This window comes from Limulus polyphemus, unplaced genomic scaffold, assembly GCF_000517525.1.
Source record: "Limulus polyphemus unplaced genomic scaffold, Limulus_polyphemus-2.1.2 Scaffold107, whole genome shotgun sequence".
Taxonomy (NCBI): domain Eukaryota; kingdom Metazoa; phylum Arthropoda; class Merostomata; order Xiphosura; family Limulidae; genus Limulus; species Limulus polyphemus.
In genome coordinates this window covers 627394-648817 of record NW_013665717.1, presented here as the reverse complement: position 1 = coordinate 648817, position 21424 = coordinate 627394, and the positions used below count along the sequence as shown (strand labels likewise).

At 33.7% G+C, this 21424-nt stretch overlaps 1 protein-coding gene across 1 annotated transcript in view; it reads right to left on the bottom strand.

Annotated features, from left to right (window-relative positions):
* The window catches only part of LOC106470759, a 35420-nt gene that overhangs the window by 6539 nt on the left and 7457 nt on the right, over positions 1-21424 (bottom strand). Inside the window, exons 4-5 of the mRNA XM_013931329.2 lie at positions 12285-12420; positions 8592-8774 (exon numbers count right to left, since the gene is read on the bottom strand). Coding sequence (XP_013786783.1) covers positions 8592-8774; positions 12285-12420 — 319 coding nt within the window. The remainder of the gene's footprint in view (positions 1-8591; positions 8775-12284; positions 12421-21424) is intronic.

The window sequence follows — 21424 nt, the reverse complement described above, 5'->3', positions numbered from 1 at the left end:
TATGTGAGCGTTGGCTTCAACAGCTGCATTTTTTCTGAAGTCATGTTACACCACTTTAATTACACACAAACTGAGACAATTACATTAATTTTGTGACCTTTCAAACTAATCTTTTGCACTTGAACTGACTTATGGCTGCCATATTCTAATTTAGTTGAAAATCCAACTTACTTAAATAATATCAACTTTTTTTAGCTTGGAGTAGACTGTGTAAATTCTAAATATAAAGTATCATTTGAGAGTTTCACGATTACAAGCTTTGCAGGGAGGGGGGGTGAATCGCGAGGCACTTTATAACAATAAGCGTGTTTTAAAGTTTAGAGTATGCCTGGGGCTTAAGTAAGATTCACTAGTTCCCTGAGTGAATGGTAATAAAATGTACTCAGCTAGAACCACTTTTACTGTCCATTGAGTTCTATATTTCATTGAAATATTCACACTAAAACGAGAATAACAAACAAAGACACATAAACACGAAATATACCAAATAGAATGTTCTTACTTTTCTTCATCTTGTTGGTAACTGGGTGTACTACATGTATTTTTACTTTCAATCAAAATCTTTATATAAACATTTGGTATTCAACCAATAAATAATACATATTTTTCCAAAAAAAATGTTTATGGTGAACTAAGTTTTCTCTTCAATGCAAATATGTATATATATATATACAAACACGATCGAAAGTGAACAACGTAAAATAAGATTCTACAATAACACATGCTTCCTACAATTTGAATTGGAGCATGATGACACCAGTTATGCTATGCGATATGTATATATCTGTACGGATACGAAGTTTCAGTGTTTATGTGGAACTAATCATATCATTTATGCTGCGTGCTATATTCACACTATTATCTTTCCACAATACTTATATCTATATACATTAAGGATGTAACGAAATTGGTAATGCCATACACTTAAATCTTCGCTTCGTCAAATGCATTTTTATTTTAAAACTAACCTGAATTCGTCATTAAGTAACTTGTTGTTGTTGTTCATGTCTGAATGCCATTTAATTACAAATCGTTATGTAAGCTGTTATGAACACAGTTCATCCTAGTATAAAGAAAACTCAATTTGAAGTTTAATCCACAAAGTTTATGTACCAATGATGAATTTGTGTTCAAAGTATAACTGTATATCATTAATTACCGTGTTGTTGTTGTCTTTTAACGCCATAAATTTCCTCAATAGTCGCTTACGTCATATGGTGTGCTTCAAAAAATCTATGACACGTGTTGTTTTACTTATGAATAATTCACTGTGAGATAATTATCTATGTAATTGCTTCAACTACATTTTCTGTCATATGCATTAGAATTAAAAATTGCATCAAATCGTTTCGAATTTTCGCTCTATGGTGATAATAAGAAATAATCGTTATATGTGATACAGTAAATATCAAGATTAATAGTATCCACTTTCTATTTTATTTCTAGTATAATCAATCAACATTTTAAACTGTAGTCTGGAAACCATCAATCCCATAAAGTATGTTTATTACAAACTGTTTTTCCAATTACTATTTCAAAAAGTTGGCATAAAAACTTAGAAAAGCACTTTCGAGTGAAAGTATCATAAATACATAGGTGTTATTGATCCACTATGTAAAAAGATAAGCATACCGAACTTTTCTGTCTTTAATAAACCTCATCACATAAAGTACAAACATTTTCCCATTATTCAAAATTTACAAAGCTTCAGAATTGAATAGCTCATCAATTCTAGAATACAGTGTTTTGCAAGAGTATTCTCTCCCCTGCAAAGTTATCACATTTTGTTGCCGTATGAGCTTGCAATCATGAAACTTTCAAACGTGATTCTGTATTTAGAAAATACACAATCTACTCCAAACTGAGAAAGCTAAAAAAAGTTAATATTATTTAAGTAAGTTAGATTTTCAAATAGATTAACATACAGCAACCACATGTCAGATCAGGTCCAAAAGATTAGTTTGAAAGGTCACAAAATTAATGTAATTGTCTCAGTTTGTGTGTAATCAAAGTGGTTTAACATGACTTCAGAATAAATGCATCTGTTGAAGCCATCACTCACATAGTGATACGAAAAATCAACCATGAAGACCAAGGAGCTTTCCAAATAAGTCAGGGATAAAGTGGAAGAGAAGCACAGAGCAGGAGAAGGTTACAAGAAAATTTCAAAGTCACTGATTATCTCTTTGAATACGGTGAAGTCCATCATTAAGAAGTGGAATGTGCTTCATACCACCCAGTCACTACCCACATCAGAACGCCCTTCCAAACTAAGCAGTCGGGCAAGCAGGAGACTGGTTAGGGATGTCACTGTGAAGCCAACAGTGACTTTGAAAGATTTGCAATGTTCCATGTCTGAGATGGAAGTCAATGTTCATACATCGACAATATCTTGGTCCCTACACAAAGTTTGCCTGCATGGGCGAGTAGCAAAAAAAGAAGCCATTACTGAAAAAAAATAATCATCTTAAATCTCGTATGGAGTTTGTGACAAAGCATGTAAATAACACGGCAGACATGTTGTAGAAGGTCTCGTGGTCAGATGAGACAAAAATGGAGCTTTTTGGTCTAAATTCAAAGCGTTAAGTCTGACGCAAGCCCAACACAGCACATCACCCAGTCAACACCATCCCAACTGTCAAGCACTGTGGTGACAGCATTATGTTATAGGGATGCTTCTCATTACCAGAGACTGGGAAGCTTGTCAGGACTGAGGGGAAGATGGGTGATGCAAAGTACAGGCGAATCCTAAAGAAAAACCCTTGAGTCAGCCAAGAATATAAAACTGGGTCGAAAATTTACAGTTCAGCGGAACAATGACCTGAAGCACAAAGCCAAAGCCACACTAGAGTGATTTCAAAAGAAGAAGGTGAATGTCCTGAAGTGGCCCAGTCCAAGTCCTGAGTTGAATCCAATAGAAAATGTATGGCGAGACTTGAAGATTGTAGTCCATCAACGAACTTATCAGAATTGGAGCAATTTTAACAGGAGAAAGGGAAAACATTACTCCATCCCATTGTGTAAAGCTGGTAGAGACCCATTCAAAAAGACTCACAGCAGAATTGCTGCCAAAGTTGCTTCCACCAAGTACTGACTTAGGGGACTGAATACTTATGCAATCAGCAAATTTGAATTTATATATTTTCTTTGCAAGTTTTGCTGACAATTAACCTCCTTCACATATAGCAGTGTTAGGTTTGATCATTAGAGTTTTTTAATAAAAGCAAGTTCGATAAAAAAAAATTACATTATTTGTATTTCATCAAAATGTGACACAATTGGTAGGGGATGAATACTTTTGCAAGGCACTGTATATTATATATATATCATCACTTTGTAAATGATATTTAAAATACCCGATGAAACTCTAGCGTTTATGACGGCAGGAACTAGTTTTTTCCGGAAAGAAGAAAATAGATGGGTCCACTTTTCAAAAGCGCGAGTGTATTTTTTTAGTATGATTTGCCAAACTTTTTTTATCCTACTTTACTTTAAATCGTTAATATCGGTGAAAACAAACTGATTAACCAGTGCATGTTAGTCAGGAACCGGGCATGATAAAGTTATTAGCACGGTTCTCGCCACACCACCTCAAAATCGCACTTCGCCCTTCGGAGCCGTAGGTGCATTATAAGAGTAGTGATTAGAGTAGTATTCGAGTAGAGTAGCCCAATAGTTATGTTCCATTTCGAGATGTCACGTAAAATGCAGTACTGAACTCCGACTTAACTGATATAAGTAGATGCAAACGTTGACACATTCTGCTGAATAGACTGAAACAATTGGGGTAAAGTGTCTTGCTCTAGAACACAACATGAAGCAAGCCAGCTTCGAATTAGCAACCATCTGACTGCAAGTCCAAATCACGAAGCCACGCTGCTTCCCCTAAACTTTAAGTTCCTAGGTGTCAATCAGTAGTACAAGAAATCTCTCAACTATTCTTCTTGAATATCAGTTCTATGTAGAGTTATGTATAAATACTCGTTTTTTAACTTCAACATTTAAATTTCTATTGAATGAATTCATATATATATGTATGTATAATAATTATATACATAATCGCTTTAATTCTATTACTTCACCTAACGCTTGTACATGTTGTTGAGCTGCTAATCCACATAGTAGGCAATCTGGTTCTTGCTATCCAACACTCAGTTTGAGCTCAAGTAATTGTCGGTATACTCCCTATGGAAACGACGAAGGTCTGTATATTATTTTGCTTTGAAGACGAATTATGCTATAACGAACTACTTAACAGATGAAACAGGTAGCTTAAGTAATTAACAACAAAGTCAACGCTTTCAGCAAACAGAACAAGATTAACTGCTGTTTAGACAAATCAAGACTGACTTCTTAATTCAAGAGTTGGAGGAGCATAAAAAGATGATTTGCTAAGCCAAGAAGGATTATAAAAATAACGTCTGAAACAAGAAACGGTACAAAAAACATTTCTAATCATTCACAGGCGACACATACTATCGCGTTAGGGCAGATACAAAAAAAAAATTAGACAGAGTGAACACCTTAGAATAGAATTATTATTGTAACATATTCTGTGTTAAAGAGCATTTTTACAATTGTTGTCTTAATTACATTTGTTTAAGGATTTCAGTTGTAATGTTTAATATGCATTCTAGGTTTGTGTTTGTACAAACGTTTACATGGACGAGGGAGAAAGCTACCATACCCCATACACTATGCACGTATATGGATTTATTGGTTTTAAAGCTAGTATTAACTGTCGGTATGAGAACAAGCTTAAAGTAAGAGAGAGAGGAAAAGCGTGTTATACAAGCATCTTATGTGTTTTCTGTGTAAATGTTAAAATATAGTTTTATTCTAAATTTATCAATTATTTCTATGTATGTATTGCTTTTACATATCATATGGTAAAAAAATCAATAAATAGACTATAATCTAGCTGCCGTTCTTCCCTTGTCATTCTATTGAGGTTACACCTGTTCTACTATTGTAAGCCATGATTATAATACTGCAAGTTGTACAATAGGTAGACAGCAGTATCTTCCAATGATAAATCAGGTGGTATCTCAAGTTTGCAGCCTCCCTATGCTTGAATGAAAATGACTAATCATTTAGGTAGCACTAGTCACTCTGGATCAATTGGTCCTTACCTGTGATGTAAAATATATTAGGTTTAAATGGTTTGGTACTTTGGATTTAGCACCTAAGTAAAAGCCGATATATAGTCAGTTTATGATATTTGCCAACAAGATTGATACACACAGTTTTCTTTTTTTAACACAAGTATGTTTTAATATACAAACAACAATACAATTTACAATAACAATTATTACAAATAGTTAATACACACAATGATTTATATATAAAAATTTTACAAACTTACAAGCAATGTAAAGTCTTCTTTCTAGTCTGGAACTTCTTCGATATCTTATCGAAGGTTCACGATGAGCGAGTTAATTACGAGTTGACGTAGGTACGATTCGCTTAATGGTGGTCGGGTGGAGGGGGCTTGCTAGCTTTGTCCTTCCTTATTCAGCAGCCAGACACGCCGAGTTTTCTACGATGAAGTTATATAATGTTTTCATGAAAGTACTAATGTCCGATGAGAATCCACTGACGTTAAATGATTTGTAATGTTCGAACTTTGTAAATGCTCCTGGTCAAATATCTTAAGTTTTCCGATTAATAAGCGTTATAAGAATCACATTTATAGCTTCCGAAGTTTATAGCACACTAATTATAGCAAACTCATATTAGATACTCTGTTTTGGCGCGTCGCGTTGGTTATACTTATAGGTGTGTGGAGAGATTCTAGAAATTTCAGTTTCATGTAACAATACTGAAGCTAACACAAGCGTTTACGTACACACATATATTGTTGATTCTTACTCTCGAGAATCTTCTACAACTTTGGAGAAAAGGCGAAAGTTTCGCAATACATATTTAACACTATAAGCTATGTATGTCTAAATATAAATTTAATCTAAACAAATGTCGATATGAAAATAAATATACAACAACAAATCCGTCACATTACGAACTCGGGTATTCATAGAAACACAGAATTACTTCAATATAAATGTCTTGTTCAATCTCTTGTTATTCTATGGACCTATCCCATCATTCTAAAGGAAATCAGTTTTACCTGAACATACCACAAACCTGTCGTCAAGGAGAGTTGATTTTTCCATACTATTTAGTATGTTGACTCTATAGTTTCTGAATGGTGCTTTTAGCTGTTTACTGTAACTTTAATGAATTAAACAGAAAAACTTAATTTAAAGAGGCACATTTTATTTTTTTGCTTTAGCCTCTATCACATATCCTTATCAACTATCACACGTATGAATTGAACACGTGACAATGAATATATTATTTTATGTGGAGCATGTAAGTAATAACACTTTTAAGTTTTCTCTCGTATCTATGACACAACTTAAAACTGGCAGACTACTACACTCCATAATCTACTGATTATACAGTAGCATATTAACTTACTCATTAACCAGCTAACTAGCTCACCAGTTGAATTAATTTTCTTTAACTCATTCAGTGTCATATCTAACTAATTAACTCTGCTTCCATATGACAAGCCAACATTATATAAGAACGCCCTCTAATAACCAAAACATATAAACTAAAACATTTAAAAGCTTTCCTTTGTAGTGTGGGCATGATTGGTATGGTATCTTCATATGGTATAAGGTGATTGCTAGAAATTACGACGTTTTTATTTTGCATTTAAAATTTAAGATTTGAACCTAGGAAAGCCCTAAGATAAAGAGTCACGAGGTCGTTGCTATACAAAAGAATATATATATGGCTATTCGAGTGTATTCTTACATAAAGGTAATTTACATACCATAATGATCACTCTGTAAATATTTATACTTTCTTGACCTATTGGTATACTATCATTCACTTTGGCTTTGGTTCGAACTCAACTTGAAAAATGATAAATACACTTTTACAATTAGTATAAGCTGAGATTTATCTCCCTTGAATGTGCATAATAAGAATAATTGGTGACATAATCAATGTTGCATTGTGGAATACCTGCTAGTCTTTTAGACCGACTTCGCAATAAGTTGACGTGCTTTCTACTTCTTTCAATGGCCTGGCATGGATAGGTGGTTAGGGCGCTCGACTCGCAATCTGAGGGTCGTGGGTTCGTATCCCCGTCACACCAAATATGCTCGCCCTTTCAGCCGTGGGGGCGTTATTATGTGAAGGTCAATCCCACTGTTCGTTGGTAAAAGAGTAGCCCAAGAGTTGGCGGTGGGTGGTGATGACTAGCTGCCTTCCATCTAGTCTTACACTGCTAAATTAGGGACGGCTAGCGCAGATAGCCCTCGTGTAGCTTTGCGCGAAATTCAAAAACAAACAAACAAACAGATATATTTGTGCTGTTAATGGAGTGACAATTTACGGGGAAACGTGAAGCGATAATAAAATTATGTTGTTGAGAGTGTTGGCCAAAAATTGGTGTAAGGATACAAAAACAAAATTCACGATGTTTACAAGATGTCACCCAGTCAGCGAACTAATAACGCTAAAATCAGAATTTCTATTCCCCGTGGTGGACAGAGCGCAGATTGCCTGACGTGTAGTTTTACGCTAAAACAAACAAAAGTATACGAACCAAAATATTTTATCTTCGGAAAAGTGTCTAAAGAACGTATTGAGTGTTAAATTGTGTTACGGAAATATTTCTACCACCAAGATAAAAATTATAATCGGGGGAGAGGCACAAAATCAAAATTGCATTAAGCAGTTCGTTTTTTTATTACTTTATCAAAACAAATGTTAATAAAATATACATCAAACTTATATTATATACTTATATTTTTGTTGAGGAAGCGATTTGAGGACATAGAAATTATACAGATTGTTTTTTTGTTTTTTTTAACTTGATGTCGTAATTCGTCCTCGTATACAACACAAGATAACTGGAGTGGAAACGGTTAAAATAGAACAATTGAAATTATGTTTTCAATTATCTTTTGTTAATGTTATATATATATACACTCGTTAAAACGTGAGATATTCGGTTAATATAGAATACAGTTATTAAGTCAAATGATAACAGATGTTGGATCGTCAAGAAACAAATCGTGTTACATGAGTTCAGACAAAATAATTTGACTATTAGCAAACAAATTCTCGTTGTTCTCCATACATGGATTTAGAGCTTACGGCGCCGGTAAGCCTCATCCATAAACTGCACACGAAACACGAGACATCCGCGTGCAAACACGTATAGATGTAGTACTTCTAGAAAGTTGTTATTAGTGTTTCATTCTCACGAAGATATATACTACAAAATAATAAAAAAAAGCGATGATAAATGATGCATTGCTTTCAATTGTAAAATAAATAACTTGTGTGTATGTGTATACTAGAATTCCATTTTTTTAAAAATTTATTATCATGTTTAGTGCTTGGTATGATAATTATTACTTTGGAAGGTTACAAAAGAGAATATTCCTCGGTTGGTTAAAACTGTTTCTTTAAAGCATCTGATATTTCAAAAGATACTATTATTATTTTCTCTGTCCAAGATGTCCAACGAAATACGTATTCCATTTCATGGGATAAAGATAACATACCTCCACGCACCCATTTGTTTGAATTCTCGACTCGTCGATTAAACAACTTAGCACTACGTGATTTCTGGTTCGTGTCAGTCGAGAGAGAGTCGGCTATCTTTCGGCAAAGTCCGACTTGTTCCTCGACTGTCGGATAGCTTCCGCTCGAATCTTCATAGAAGCTTGAGGATGAATATATTTTCTCTGAAATAGGTGGATCTAGCTCACTTATAAAATCAGAATAACTAATAAGTTACCATTAAAAATACTTTTAATGTTCAATTGTAGCTAATGTTTGACTGTTAGAAGAATTTACATTTTAATAAATCAATCTTTTTTTTTTCTAGAATATTTTATATTTATTGATTGCAGTATAGCCTGGATATTATCACAAGCACAATGAAATATATTTCAAATAAATCTAACTTGAAAAGTTTTAGTTTTAGCACACTATTCATAAAGGTTACACTTAAGCAAATGCGTTTATCTTAAGCGTTCTGACAGCAGCAGCCACAATTAATCATTCAAGAAACTCTTAACTTCAACAGTCCGATTGCAGTTGAATAGCTTACTCTAACTTTATTGAATTGGTAAAGGCAATAACGATAGACCTGAAACGTTTGGTTCTAAAGGTTGGCCACAATGCTTGTATTTAATACTGCGAGTTTATCTTCAGTGGTTTGGTTAAAGTGAGGACAGTTATTAGTTTCGATGGCCTATCCACAGATGATACATATAATAAAAACGATTAGCTTAATCCTAGAATTACCTTCACAAATCGACTTTTCAAATAGATTTTGTTAAACTAGTTACGTGCCAAATTGGTTGTGGAACTATTACTTTGTTGGTTACGGGGTTCCTAATAATACAATATTTAAATAAAAATCACCAATATTGCAATTCATTCTATCTCTTTAACGGTTCTGTGATAACTATGACAGTTAATAAAATAACTATTTTAACGGTCACGTGATAACGATCACAGTTAATAAAATAACTTTAACGGTCTAGTGATAACGATCACAGTTAATGAAAGAACTATTTTAACGGGTCATGTGATAACGATCACTATTAATAAAATAACTATTTTAACGGTCTAGTGATAACGATCACAGTTAATAAAATAACTATTTTAACGGGTCATGTGATAACGATCACTATTAATAAAATAACTATTTTAACGGTCTAGTGACAGCAGTCATAAAACATGAGTTTTGGTGACAAGTTATAGCTGAATAACATGACTAGCTTGAACGATATTGTGACAGCAATCAAAATACTTTACACAAGATTCAAACTTCCTGGTGTCAATGGTTACACTTAATGAAACTTCAAGCCTTAAAACTCTGGAGACAGCAGCCACATAACATAGCAAAAGATTAAGCAGCGTCGTGTCGGCGGTATGATAGAAAACAAAGTCTGTATGTATTAAATATAATTTAGCCTTACCTACAAACCAAACATGCTCTAATTTGGCATAAAAAAAGTGCCGAGAAGTTACTTTTAATATGAAGTGAGTCTAGGTCCTCCTCTGAATGACGATAAAAACTATTGAACTAAGTTTAACCTAATGTCTTGAATAAGAACTTTTAATCTTGAGTGAGTCTAGGTACTTCCTCTGAATGATGACAAGAACTATTGAACTAAGTTTATCCTTGTGTCTTGAATAAGACTAAAACCTGCTTTCAGCGACAACTGGACGTTGTTATGCATAAATAACGTAACCCACAAAATCCCCAAATCAGTATATCATATTTTCTAGACTAGACAAATACTAGTCTTTCTTGCTAAAGATGATCTAAGCCCAATCCTTTTGGATTGCTCCTATAGATTGAAAAGTTCCAACCCACACTCGTGCTATAAAGGGTTTTGGTTATTCAAAAATGACCTATGTGGGTTATATCATTTTGCGGAACAGCTTTTTGAAAATGATATAGGTAATGTGCTGAATGTTCTGTACTTACATGTACATGTAGATATACATTTCGTATCTCATTACGAACCTCATTTGTTCACTATTCTGGAGCAAAAGGGTGTTATGTAACATTAATGTGCACATAGCACTTTTTTTTTTACACTCAATTTTGCACATAGCACATTTTACCGTTTGAAAAATATGATTATATTTTGGAACGTACCATTGATTTGGGTCTACAAATTAATACTGATCGGTGACTGAAAAAAAATCCCATAACTCATTCCAGCAAGAGGTAAGTAAGGTCATAAATGGCTAAGAAAAAGCGCAAAAATAGTTCTACCTTCTGCTTTGTAAATAGCAACTCACAATGCAAATGCTTAAAATTAATTTCTACACATTCATAAGGTAAAGAGCACAAATGTCACTGCACTTGTGTAGCAACCAACAGTTAGTGCATACATTACAGTAGCTCATATAAATATGATCCTTCAAGATGAGAAAATCATCGATGACGTGGACGGCTTTGATACAGAGCTGGATTTTTTGTATTGAGGAAAACTAACCCTAATCCCTTTACCTCGAGTGCTACAACAATAAGCACAAATGATTAGAAAAAAAAAACTTGTTTCGAGAGTTGTTGTTTTGTAAAATAAAGCTATAAGAACGTATTGGAATTTCGATCTGTTTGTTATCATGCTTCTTGATTTCTTTTAAAAAATAGCGTTAATGGGAAATCTGGGTGAAGCAAAAATGAAGTAAGTCATTTTTTTAAAAATGATGAATAGTTTACTGTTATGTAAATAATATTTACTAACACATTGATCTCCATTGATTAAAACTGAAATATACATTTGATTTTTGGTTTTAAAAGTGAAACGTTTTGGTCACTTACTCAAATTTATGATCTGTGGTCACTTTTGTATAACAACGTCCAATCACAGTAATAAAAAGCTACTTCCAAATCTTGCCAAAACTAACATCTACTTTCAATACAGGAACGCTAAATTCTTAATCTTAACCTGCCATGACTTAAACCTGCTCCCTTGACAATAAGAACTACCCGAAAACTAATAATTTTTTTAGTCTGCTCTCAATGACAATTACAGTATAGTGACGCTACTATTGCCAAATGTAAGACTAAAAGCTACCCTTTATAATAATTAATGTATTGATAAGTTACTAGATAACTTGTAGGACGAAAACCTATTCCCATTCACAAATACAATACCGAGAAACTACCTCTAACCTTGCCGTTTGAAAACCTAAACCTGCTTCGAATGACAATTACAGTATAAAAGAGGTACTTTTAACACTGTGTAAGACAAAAAAAAAAAGCATCCAGCGACACCTACTGTTATCATCGTGAGAAAAGTCTAGTTTCATCGTTCTGCGGTTACCACCCGAAAGTTTCCTTACAAACTATGCAAAGTGAATTGATCTATTGACTGCTTGTTAGTTTATTTCCGTATCTCTACTCTGAATTGGTAGTTGGTAAGAAGCTGACTGGAAAATCCAAAGTAATTAGTCATCTTTCTTCATATTTTGAACAGAAATCAGTTCCAATTAGTTCGTCTTGATTCTATTAATTGTAGTTGAATTTGTAGTGTCATAATATCAAATGCACACACTGTATCAAAAATTTGGATTCATACGTGAAACGCACAAGACGTTTCTAAAGTATTGAAATAATATATATATATTTCAGATTTCAAACTTATAGTTGAAATAACTATATAACTTGTTTGTGTTTTTAGTTGAGTCTGGAAACAAAGATTTAAAGTAAAAACTACACTTACTTTCTGTCGGGAAAGTGTCGTAACCGACAATATCGTCGTCTGGTGCTGGCTCGTAGCCGTGACCTGTCCACAAGTCTCTCGAAAGAGATCCGTGGCCAGAAAAGACCGAATCTCCAGCATCAGGGGTTGGTTGAACCTAAAATGCATTCCATTAATGTGCTTAAACAATAAAATATGAATAATGAACAATAAAAGTGAACAATAAAATGCAGAAATATAATTCATATAAGAATTAAGAGCAGAATCTAAATGTTTGTTTGTAGTTAAGCACAAAGCTACACAATGGGCTATCTGTGCTTTGCCCACCACGAGTATCGAAACCCGATTTCTAGCATTGTAAGTCCGCAGACATACCGCTGTACCACTGGGGGGGGGGGAGGCTCTATGCATAAATAAAATAAAACAAACTTTTCTTCTTATTGCTTCTCACCGTTTTTCTGTTCTCTGTAGGCTAAAGAAATTTGATGTTGGTGCATGTACAGTGGGTTATGTGAGGTGAATAGATATCTTGAAAGACCTCAACAAAAGAAACAACAACACAACAAAACAAAAATAGAATATTAATGTGAACTACTGCTCAAGGCGAAATGAAATCAATAAAATAAACAATCTAGTCAATTTTATGAGATGTTGATTGCGTCCAATTTAGTAAAATGTGTTATTTTGTAAACAGAATCTCCATTCAATATATAGTTGCTAATGAATTGTATTTGATGGAAATTAATGAAACGTTTACAGAACAATTACATACCTTGAGACTGTTTGTATGTAATTAAGCACAAAGCTACATAATGGGCTATCTGTGCTCTGCCACCACGGGTATCGAAAAGTGGCACAGCGGTATGTCTGTGGACTTACAACGCTAGAATCCGGGGGGGGGGGGCATACCTTGAGAATGTACAAAGGTCTGATACGAATGCAATAAAAGTGAAATATCTTTTTCAAAATACTGTTGAATAGGACTATTATAATTAAGACATCGATTAAACGACCCAGTATCAATAATTTAAAGACGTAATAATGTAATATACATTTAATAACACAGTATTTTATATGGTGTTGATGATTGCTAAAAAGATAGCTATGATACTTAGGCCTAAACAAAATAATACCCACCCATCCATGTCCAAATATATGCACGTCTTGATTACAGCACAGTAAGTTTTAAAATATTCACCAAGTTATTCGTAACAGAAGTTACATCTAAAGACTTTCAGCTGCGCGAAGTCATCAGTTGCTGTATTCCCCTTTGCCTTCGTAATTCTTGAAGTTTGCAGCTTCAATATACACTTGTGTTTGTAGTTTGTATTTATGGCAAAGCTACTATGTATATGCCGCCGCCAATAATTCTGAACTATTGATCAGAAGGAAAGCAGTGATTCAGCAGCATCCTACCACACACGTTAAAGGATTGACAGTCACTATTGTAACACTCTCATAGTTTAATATGTGGGGAATATTTTATGGTGTCGCATTGATTAGATCCCTGCTATTCAGCTCCGAAACCCAGAGCTTCAAAACGCAATAACCCAAATCCTTTCAGTCTTTCTGGGCTCGTTGAATTTATCGTGTAGTTATTGATAATTTTCAGTCTGTAAAAGAATCTCTCCACATTCGCGACAGTTGCTTGCAACATATAGCAAAAAAGCTATATAATTGTGCGAACTTGAAGATATCACACAGTATTTGACAAGGGGCCTCCAAAATGTCTTGATGTAAAGTAGGTAGGAAAGACACTAACTGCATAGGGAAAGTTGGCAAAAGATCACATGTGTATTGATACCATAATACTTCTATCATTCCTGAAAATACCACAGAGTAGGTAGAAAGGAGGAATTTGGTGTCGTGTCCATAATATTTTATTCTGTTTTCGCTAATATGTGTATTGCTCTAACTTGAACTATGCAAGTTGAAAAGAATAGTTCTGATTGAAAGAACGGCATTTTCCCAACTTCCAATGGATAGAAAAGGTTGTATGAAAGAGGTGTCGAGTCTAGGAGAAATGGTAATTAATCCTTCCATTATAAAGTGGATTTACCTAACACTTGTTATGGAAATCAATTAAATTGAGAATACCACATTTCATCATCAATAAAGTTTTTAATTTCTTTTATTTCCAATCTTAAAAGAGCTGGGAGCAAACAAGATTTTTATCAAGTTTTCTCCTGTTTTCATTGTTTGTTCTATAAACACAGTAACTGTTAATATTACTCGTTTCTTCACAACATTTATAATGTATGTCGAAAGATTAAAGATTACTTGATCAAGGTAACAAATACGAAATCAACAGTAGCACCTTTTAAGTGAAATAATTTCGTCAAATACGTTTTATTTATTATTTCTCGTTTTATTATTCAGTTTGTTAAATATATACTATATATCCCTTTTATTCGTTTTTTTTTCAAAATCCCAAAGCTATTTTTCTATTGGTCTCCCGATGGAACAGCGGTAAATCTATGGATTTACAACATAAAATCAGGGGTTTGATTCTCTTCGGTGGACCCACACACACATATTTCTTGTGTTTATTAAGCAAGCTTTACCGTATTATTTTTTCTTATTCCATATTTCAATAGTTGAATTTGCGTATATAATTTTGATTGTCTAAAACCTGAAATAGCTACTTTAACCTGAAGATATTTCGTACATTTTGTTTTTAACATCTTTCTTAGAATTCCACGTTTAAGAATGTTTTATAACATTTATAATAACACTTTATGGTCTTCCTGAACATTTCATGAATAGTTTTGTCATATTTTTTGTCTGGACTTCAGATTTACTTTTAGGGAATCTAAGAATTGTTTTTAAATTTTACTAGTAAGGTGATAGTCCACCAAAACACATTTTTCCGTATTATGTGAAAATGTAACTTTCTTATGCTCCCCGTTTTTAAAGTTACTTGTAACTAATCTAGTAATTTAAATTTAGAAGCTCACCATATGGAACAAATAGCCTAGAATTAACTAAAACAGACAACTGGAATGAAAAATGTACACCAAGCAAAAGGAATAACCAATTAAATGTTATATTCAACCTAAAAATGCATAGAAGTGATTCGTGTTGTAACTCAAAATGTATAATTGTGAAACTCAACTTTTTATGTCCCCTAATTTTATAATTATTTGCAACTTTGCTGTATAGATATTACAGGAAAATTGTAGTGTACGTTAACATCTAACATTAATTTATGGGTAAAAGTATAGAATGTTAGTAAAGGAATTTATTAAAATATTAAAAAATTGGATAGTTTTTATTGTAAGCGTAGTGAACTGAACTACACGTCTAACAACACAACAAATCATTTTAAAAGATGAATATCATTAGCTACTTTAGTTTGCTAAGAATAACTTATATCCCAAAGAAACGCTTCTACATAGAATACCGTGCCAAGCAGAGTTGAAGACACGGCAACATTAAGAACAACCATCAAATTCGCGATTTTAGCGATCCACACTAAACGCGTTTTATTTAATGTATAACAGATTTTAGCTGCTTAAGTACTAAGGCTATTTGCGTAATAACCAATATAAAATCATCATTATCTCTTAACTGCAGATGTATTTACGAACTAAAATTTATATTTCTGCACGTGGAGATAGCTTGCTTTGATCGGGAAGTTAATGATAATGGAATATACATCAAACTTTTAACTACATAGTAAAAGTACGTATGATGGTAAAGGAAACAAGAAGGTATGAGAAAATAGAAATTATGGTCTTCCTATTTGGGTGGGTAGTGCTTTGATGACAAAGACGTTTTAAATTCTGTCATATATAATTTTGTATACCCCTCGTACGTATGTTGTTAATACTACAAAGGCTCTAGCAAAGATACTGACATACAACAGGGCTCCAATCCTAAGCATTAGATGTGTTTTACAATTGCCAGTATACGCTGCATTTACAGAAACTTAAGTCTAAAACATAAAAAAATAAGAGTGTTGACACTGAACTGCCTGAAGGAATGATATTTGGAGGAGAACGAGATTTAGAAATTAATGTGTGATTGTTTTGTTGGATTTTGCCAAAGTCTCCAAGTGGGTTATATGATCTAGTTGTCTCTAATTTTGAACTGACGGACAAGAGGGAAGGCAGCTAGTCAACACCACGCACTGCCAACATTTAAGTTGCTGAAGAGTGAGATTTGACTATCAGTCATATATGTATCCTCAGCCCTAAAGCGCTGAGCGCGATTTTTATTTTTGGGATAACGGAACACGAAATATGGAACCTGAGCTCCACAATCCAGTACGCTAACCACTGTTACTCGGCTCTAGAAATTAATCTAATCTCTAACGTTTTCAGAATGAGCATGCTGGTGTCGTGTTAGAAGATTACATCCGGCATTGATCCAATCTGTGATCACGTAGCTTAACAGAAACACAATATAGCAGTGTTGAACTTTGACACCAGATATATGTCACATTTAGTGGAGGACATATACGATAGCTTTCAGTATCACGTCTATAGGCTAATTCATAATCATTAATGGCTTAAATGCTGTTTAACGTCACGTGTGCTAATTAATTTCAACCTTGGAAGTTAGTAAATAATTCAAATCAATGCTTTATCTCACACAATTTTAAAAACTTTATTGAAGGCGTCAACGTTCTTGAAATAATGTACATGTAGAGTGTGTTTTTAAAGTGGAAGCCGTTAACGGCTTAAATAAAGTTTTTAAAATACTGGAAATATAAAACGTTGATATTAATTACTTATTAAATCATTAAATAATACACAAGTGCTGATCATTCATATTTAATTTCAACCTTAAAAAAATTGTACAACAATATTATAAGCACAATAAAATGATTTATAAGAAGCTATAAATTTTCAGTATACATGTTTAGGTGAGTATATGTTCTCATCATATTCGGGACTTAACCAAGGTTAAACATTGCATGAACGAGACATGTACGGTTTATGTCTTCTAATTAATCATTTTTTCGTACTTATAACATCATTGAATAATCTCATTAAAGTTCAAATACCGACAATTTTTTATCTAATGATTTTTCTGTTCTCTCAAATATACATTTATAAATACGGCTTTTGTCTATAGTTTTGTTAGATTGGCGAGAAATTTCACTTTTTTCAGGATATGTTAATGGGACAAAATACGCATGTGTGAAATCATTCATCTATTAAGAATCACACAGATAAAAAAATATATTTTTATATTTCCAACCCTAGGAGCTATCCTCCCCTCGTTTGTTAATAATTCATAATTAGAGAATGCTTAAAAAGCTTAAATGTTTTAAACTGTTACATTCAATAAAAATAAACTTAAGAGCAAGTTCAGTTATAAGCGCGTGATTTCACGACGTGTATAACCCATAAACTTCTAACATACGTATATGCAATCTTTTCGAAGTTAAAACGTTTTTGGCACAAAAGTAACTTTACTGATAACCATACTGGTAACGTATCGTGCATCAATTTTATATTAGACCCCCCAAAATTAAGCACACTTCAATTCTCAATGTCACAGATTCATTTTATATGATAGAATGTAAAGTATAATCTCAACCAAAGTTACCACCCACTCAGATAGGAAGAATGTAAATTTTATTAGCTGATACATTCCTATTTCTTTTACTATATAGTTTACGGTTTATATATGTACATACAATTTTCATTAGCTACTTCCATAAAACCTTAATTAAAATTATATGGCTTACGTTGTTATGCAGAAATATAAACATTAGTCCGTAAATACATCTGCAGTTCAGAGATAATGATGATTTTATTTTGGTAATTAGACAAATGACCGTAGGATTTAAGCTCCTAAAATATATTCAAATATTCAACAAAACGCGTTTAGTGTGGATCCCTAAGATCACGAATTTGGTGGCTGTTCTTAATGTTGGCGTGACTTCAACTCTGCTTGGCACCGGTATTCGATGTAGAAGCGTTCCTTTGGGGATATAAGCTATTCTTAGCAAACTAAAGTAGTAAATGATATCCAGCTTTTAAAATGGTTTTTTGTATTGTTAGCCGTGTAGTTCAGTTCACTACGCTTACTATGGAAAGTTTAAATATTTTAATAAATTTCCCTGACTAAAATTCGTTACTTTTACCCATAATTAATGTTACTTTCTAACGTAAACTACAAAAAGGTTAATTTTTCACTTTAGGATAATTTTCTTTAAGATTTGTTACAAAGACCAGATGTTTGATGTGAAAGGTAATATTATTTGACACAAAGCTTCCTGTTATTAGTTTGTAGCTATTGTAAGGAACATTTATCTGAAGTTAAATTGGTTACTTCTGAAATTACTTATTTATACTCGGAGAATTATACACTACTGACTAATTGAAACACACTGCTCAGCTAAAATGTGGCATAATCATGAAATCCTGTTGTTTGAAAACTACAATAACTGGTAAAGAAAATGAACCAATGCAACAAGTATCTTATTTTTATGTGATATCGTAATTTGTTTTATTCACGTATTGAAATAAAATAGGCAAAAATGAATTTCTTTATTTCAAATTTTGTTCATAGAACAAACGCGTCTTCCTCATTACTACTACCATGCAAAGCAAGTAGTAAATTTGATATGAATCGTACGATACATTTTACATGCTATACATAAAATGATCTTAAATCTATATCAGTTTCGACAAGTGAGTGATATTCTTATAACTGCACAACATCTCAGGTAGTACTTTCTGGGTTACTAGTGGAATTTAATGACTCAAGGGGGACGTGTTAACTCGATGAGAAAACAATATGTTTAGTTCAAATAATGCCACAGCTAACTTTAAGTTTGAAAATAATTATCTTTATGATATGTAAGCTTTGGTCAGGTATGGCAAATTGCGTGCTCAGACTGTGAATCCGAGGGTCCATTGTTTACAACTCGTTGTCGCAAAAACTTTCTCTGCATTTTGTGACCGTGGATGCGCTATTACAGTGACTGTCGAATCAGATAAGATTAGCCTAACAGTTGAGAAGGGTGCCGGTGACTAGCTCCATTCACTTAGTCTAACAGTATAAAATTAAGAACTGCTATGCGGAGATAGCCCTTCGTGTAGCTGTGCGTGAAAATTTTGAAACAAACAATATATTCATTATATATTTGATATGTTTACTTTAGAGCAAAGTCACATTGGGCTATCTGCTTCGTATACCACAGAGAATCGAACCCCGGATTTTAACGTTGAAAGTCCGTGGATTTACCGCTGTCCCACCGTGGGACGAAACAAACGAATAAAACAAAAATAACCAGCTTAAGAGTTATGCACAAGTTTAAATTTAATTTGGGTCATAAAGAACGTAGCTTAGTATACTGAGGAAAAAAATAAATAGGAGAAAACAAAACGAATAAGGTATTTACAGAGGGGTCTCTAAATTCATGTTTATCATATAGTGTAATATGATTATCATTAATCATCTAAAGTGTACAATCTAAGTATACTGAATAATTCTACAAAGGATATATTATTTTCCTTACATGCCAGCTGAAGGGAAGAAAGTAGAGTTAGGGAGTGAATACGCTGGTAAAATGAAATGAGCTTTGACTTTGATAAATATAAAGAAAGTTAACAAGTATTTGATCTTTTCCCTAACTGGTTTCTCCTTGAATAAGAAAAACATTTTGTAATTAGTAAGTAAAGTCCATTGATGGACTTTTGGGCAAGCACAGAGTAAGGGATTAGAATGAACCTTGAATTATGTTATTCTATCTCCACATGAGATTTTCTTCATTATTTAAGTCTCCTCTGTCTTATGTGGTTCTTTTACTGTAGCACAAGCTCAAGATTCCTGTCTAACGTATTCGAAATGGTGCTTAGCTTCTCCACGTGTGAGATATGCTAGGTGAATGCTTGATTTGTTATGAATTTCGCGCAAAGCTACACGAGGGTTATCTGCGCTACCCATCCCTAATTTAACAGCTTAAGACTAGAGGGAAGGCAGCTAGTCATCGCCACTCACCGCCAACTCTTGGGCTACTCTTTTACCAACGCATTGACCGTCACATTATAATGCCCCCACGGCTGAAAGGGCGAGCATGTTTGGTGTGACGGGGATTCGAACTCGCGACGATCAGATTGCGAGTCGAGCACCCTAACCATCTGCCCCCTACGTGAATGTAAAACCCACAATAAAGATATCCTCATTGTTTCATAGTTATCATTTATTTATTTCTTATTTTGTGTATTTTACTTGGTCATTGTAACAATTCATTAAGTCTCAATGCTTGTCTTGTGGGGAGATATGATATAAAAATGAGAAAGATGTGATACTATGCTAATGCTTACAAAAATATATTGATCTTAAACCTTCCTCTACAGTGAGTGCAGAGAATTTGATCTGAAAATATGTTATTTCAAAATTGAATCAATGGACATAATATAAATGTTTGTTAAAAAATATGTAATTTGTAGTTAGTTTTTCGCTAATGGTTTGTTTGTAATTAAGTACAAAGCTACACAATGGGCTATCTGTGCTCTGCCCACCACGGGTATCGAAACACTGATTCTAGCGTTGTAAGTCCGCAGACATACCGCTGTGCCTCTGGGGGGCTTCGCTAATGGGTAAAACCATTATGAAATTTACACGTTAGTTGCCAAGCAAAACCGCCGGTAAATAAAGGAATAAACCGATTTGAAATAAATTTGTCATTTTTAGCCGGTCAATTTAAATGCAATCAACAGTAGTAAAATTAATCGGTTTACAAACAATCCCAGTTCTTGAATGGAACATTTATACCACAATATACTACGTACACTCGATCACTTGAAACCAATGCGACAGCAATAAAACTCATCAAGGTACTTCTACAAACGCTCAAAAGCAATAGATTAATATATCGATTATTACAAATAGTTCTAATACTTCTCAGGTGGATGTTTAGATCGTCAGCCTGTGAGAGGATAAAACAACAACAACAACACAGTAAACGGAACAAACTGTCATAAGTCTTGATACCGGAGAAACTTGTTTGGACACATTCGTGTGTCCTCTTCAGTCTCACGTTGTCTTCTGGCATGAAATGTGGTCAACAACGCCTATATGTTCGTTCCGTTTGCTGTTTTTTTTTTCTCTAACTGCTATACACCCCCTCCCCCTCCCCAGTGGCACAGCGGTATGTCTGCGGACAAACAACGCTAGAAACCGGGTTTCGATACCCG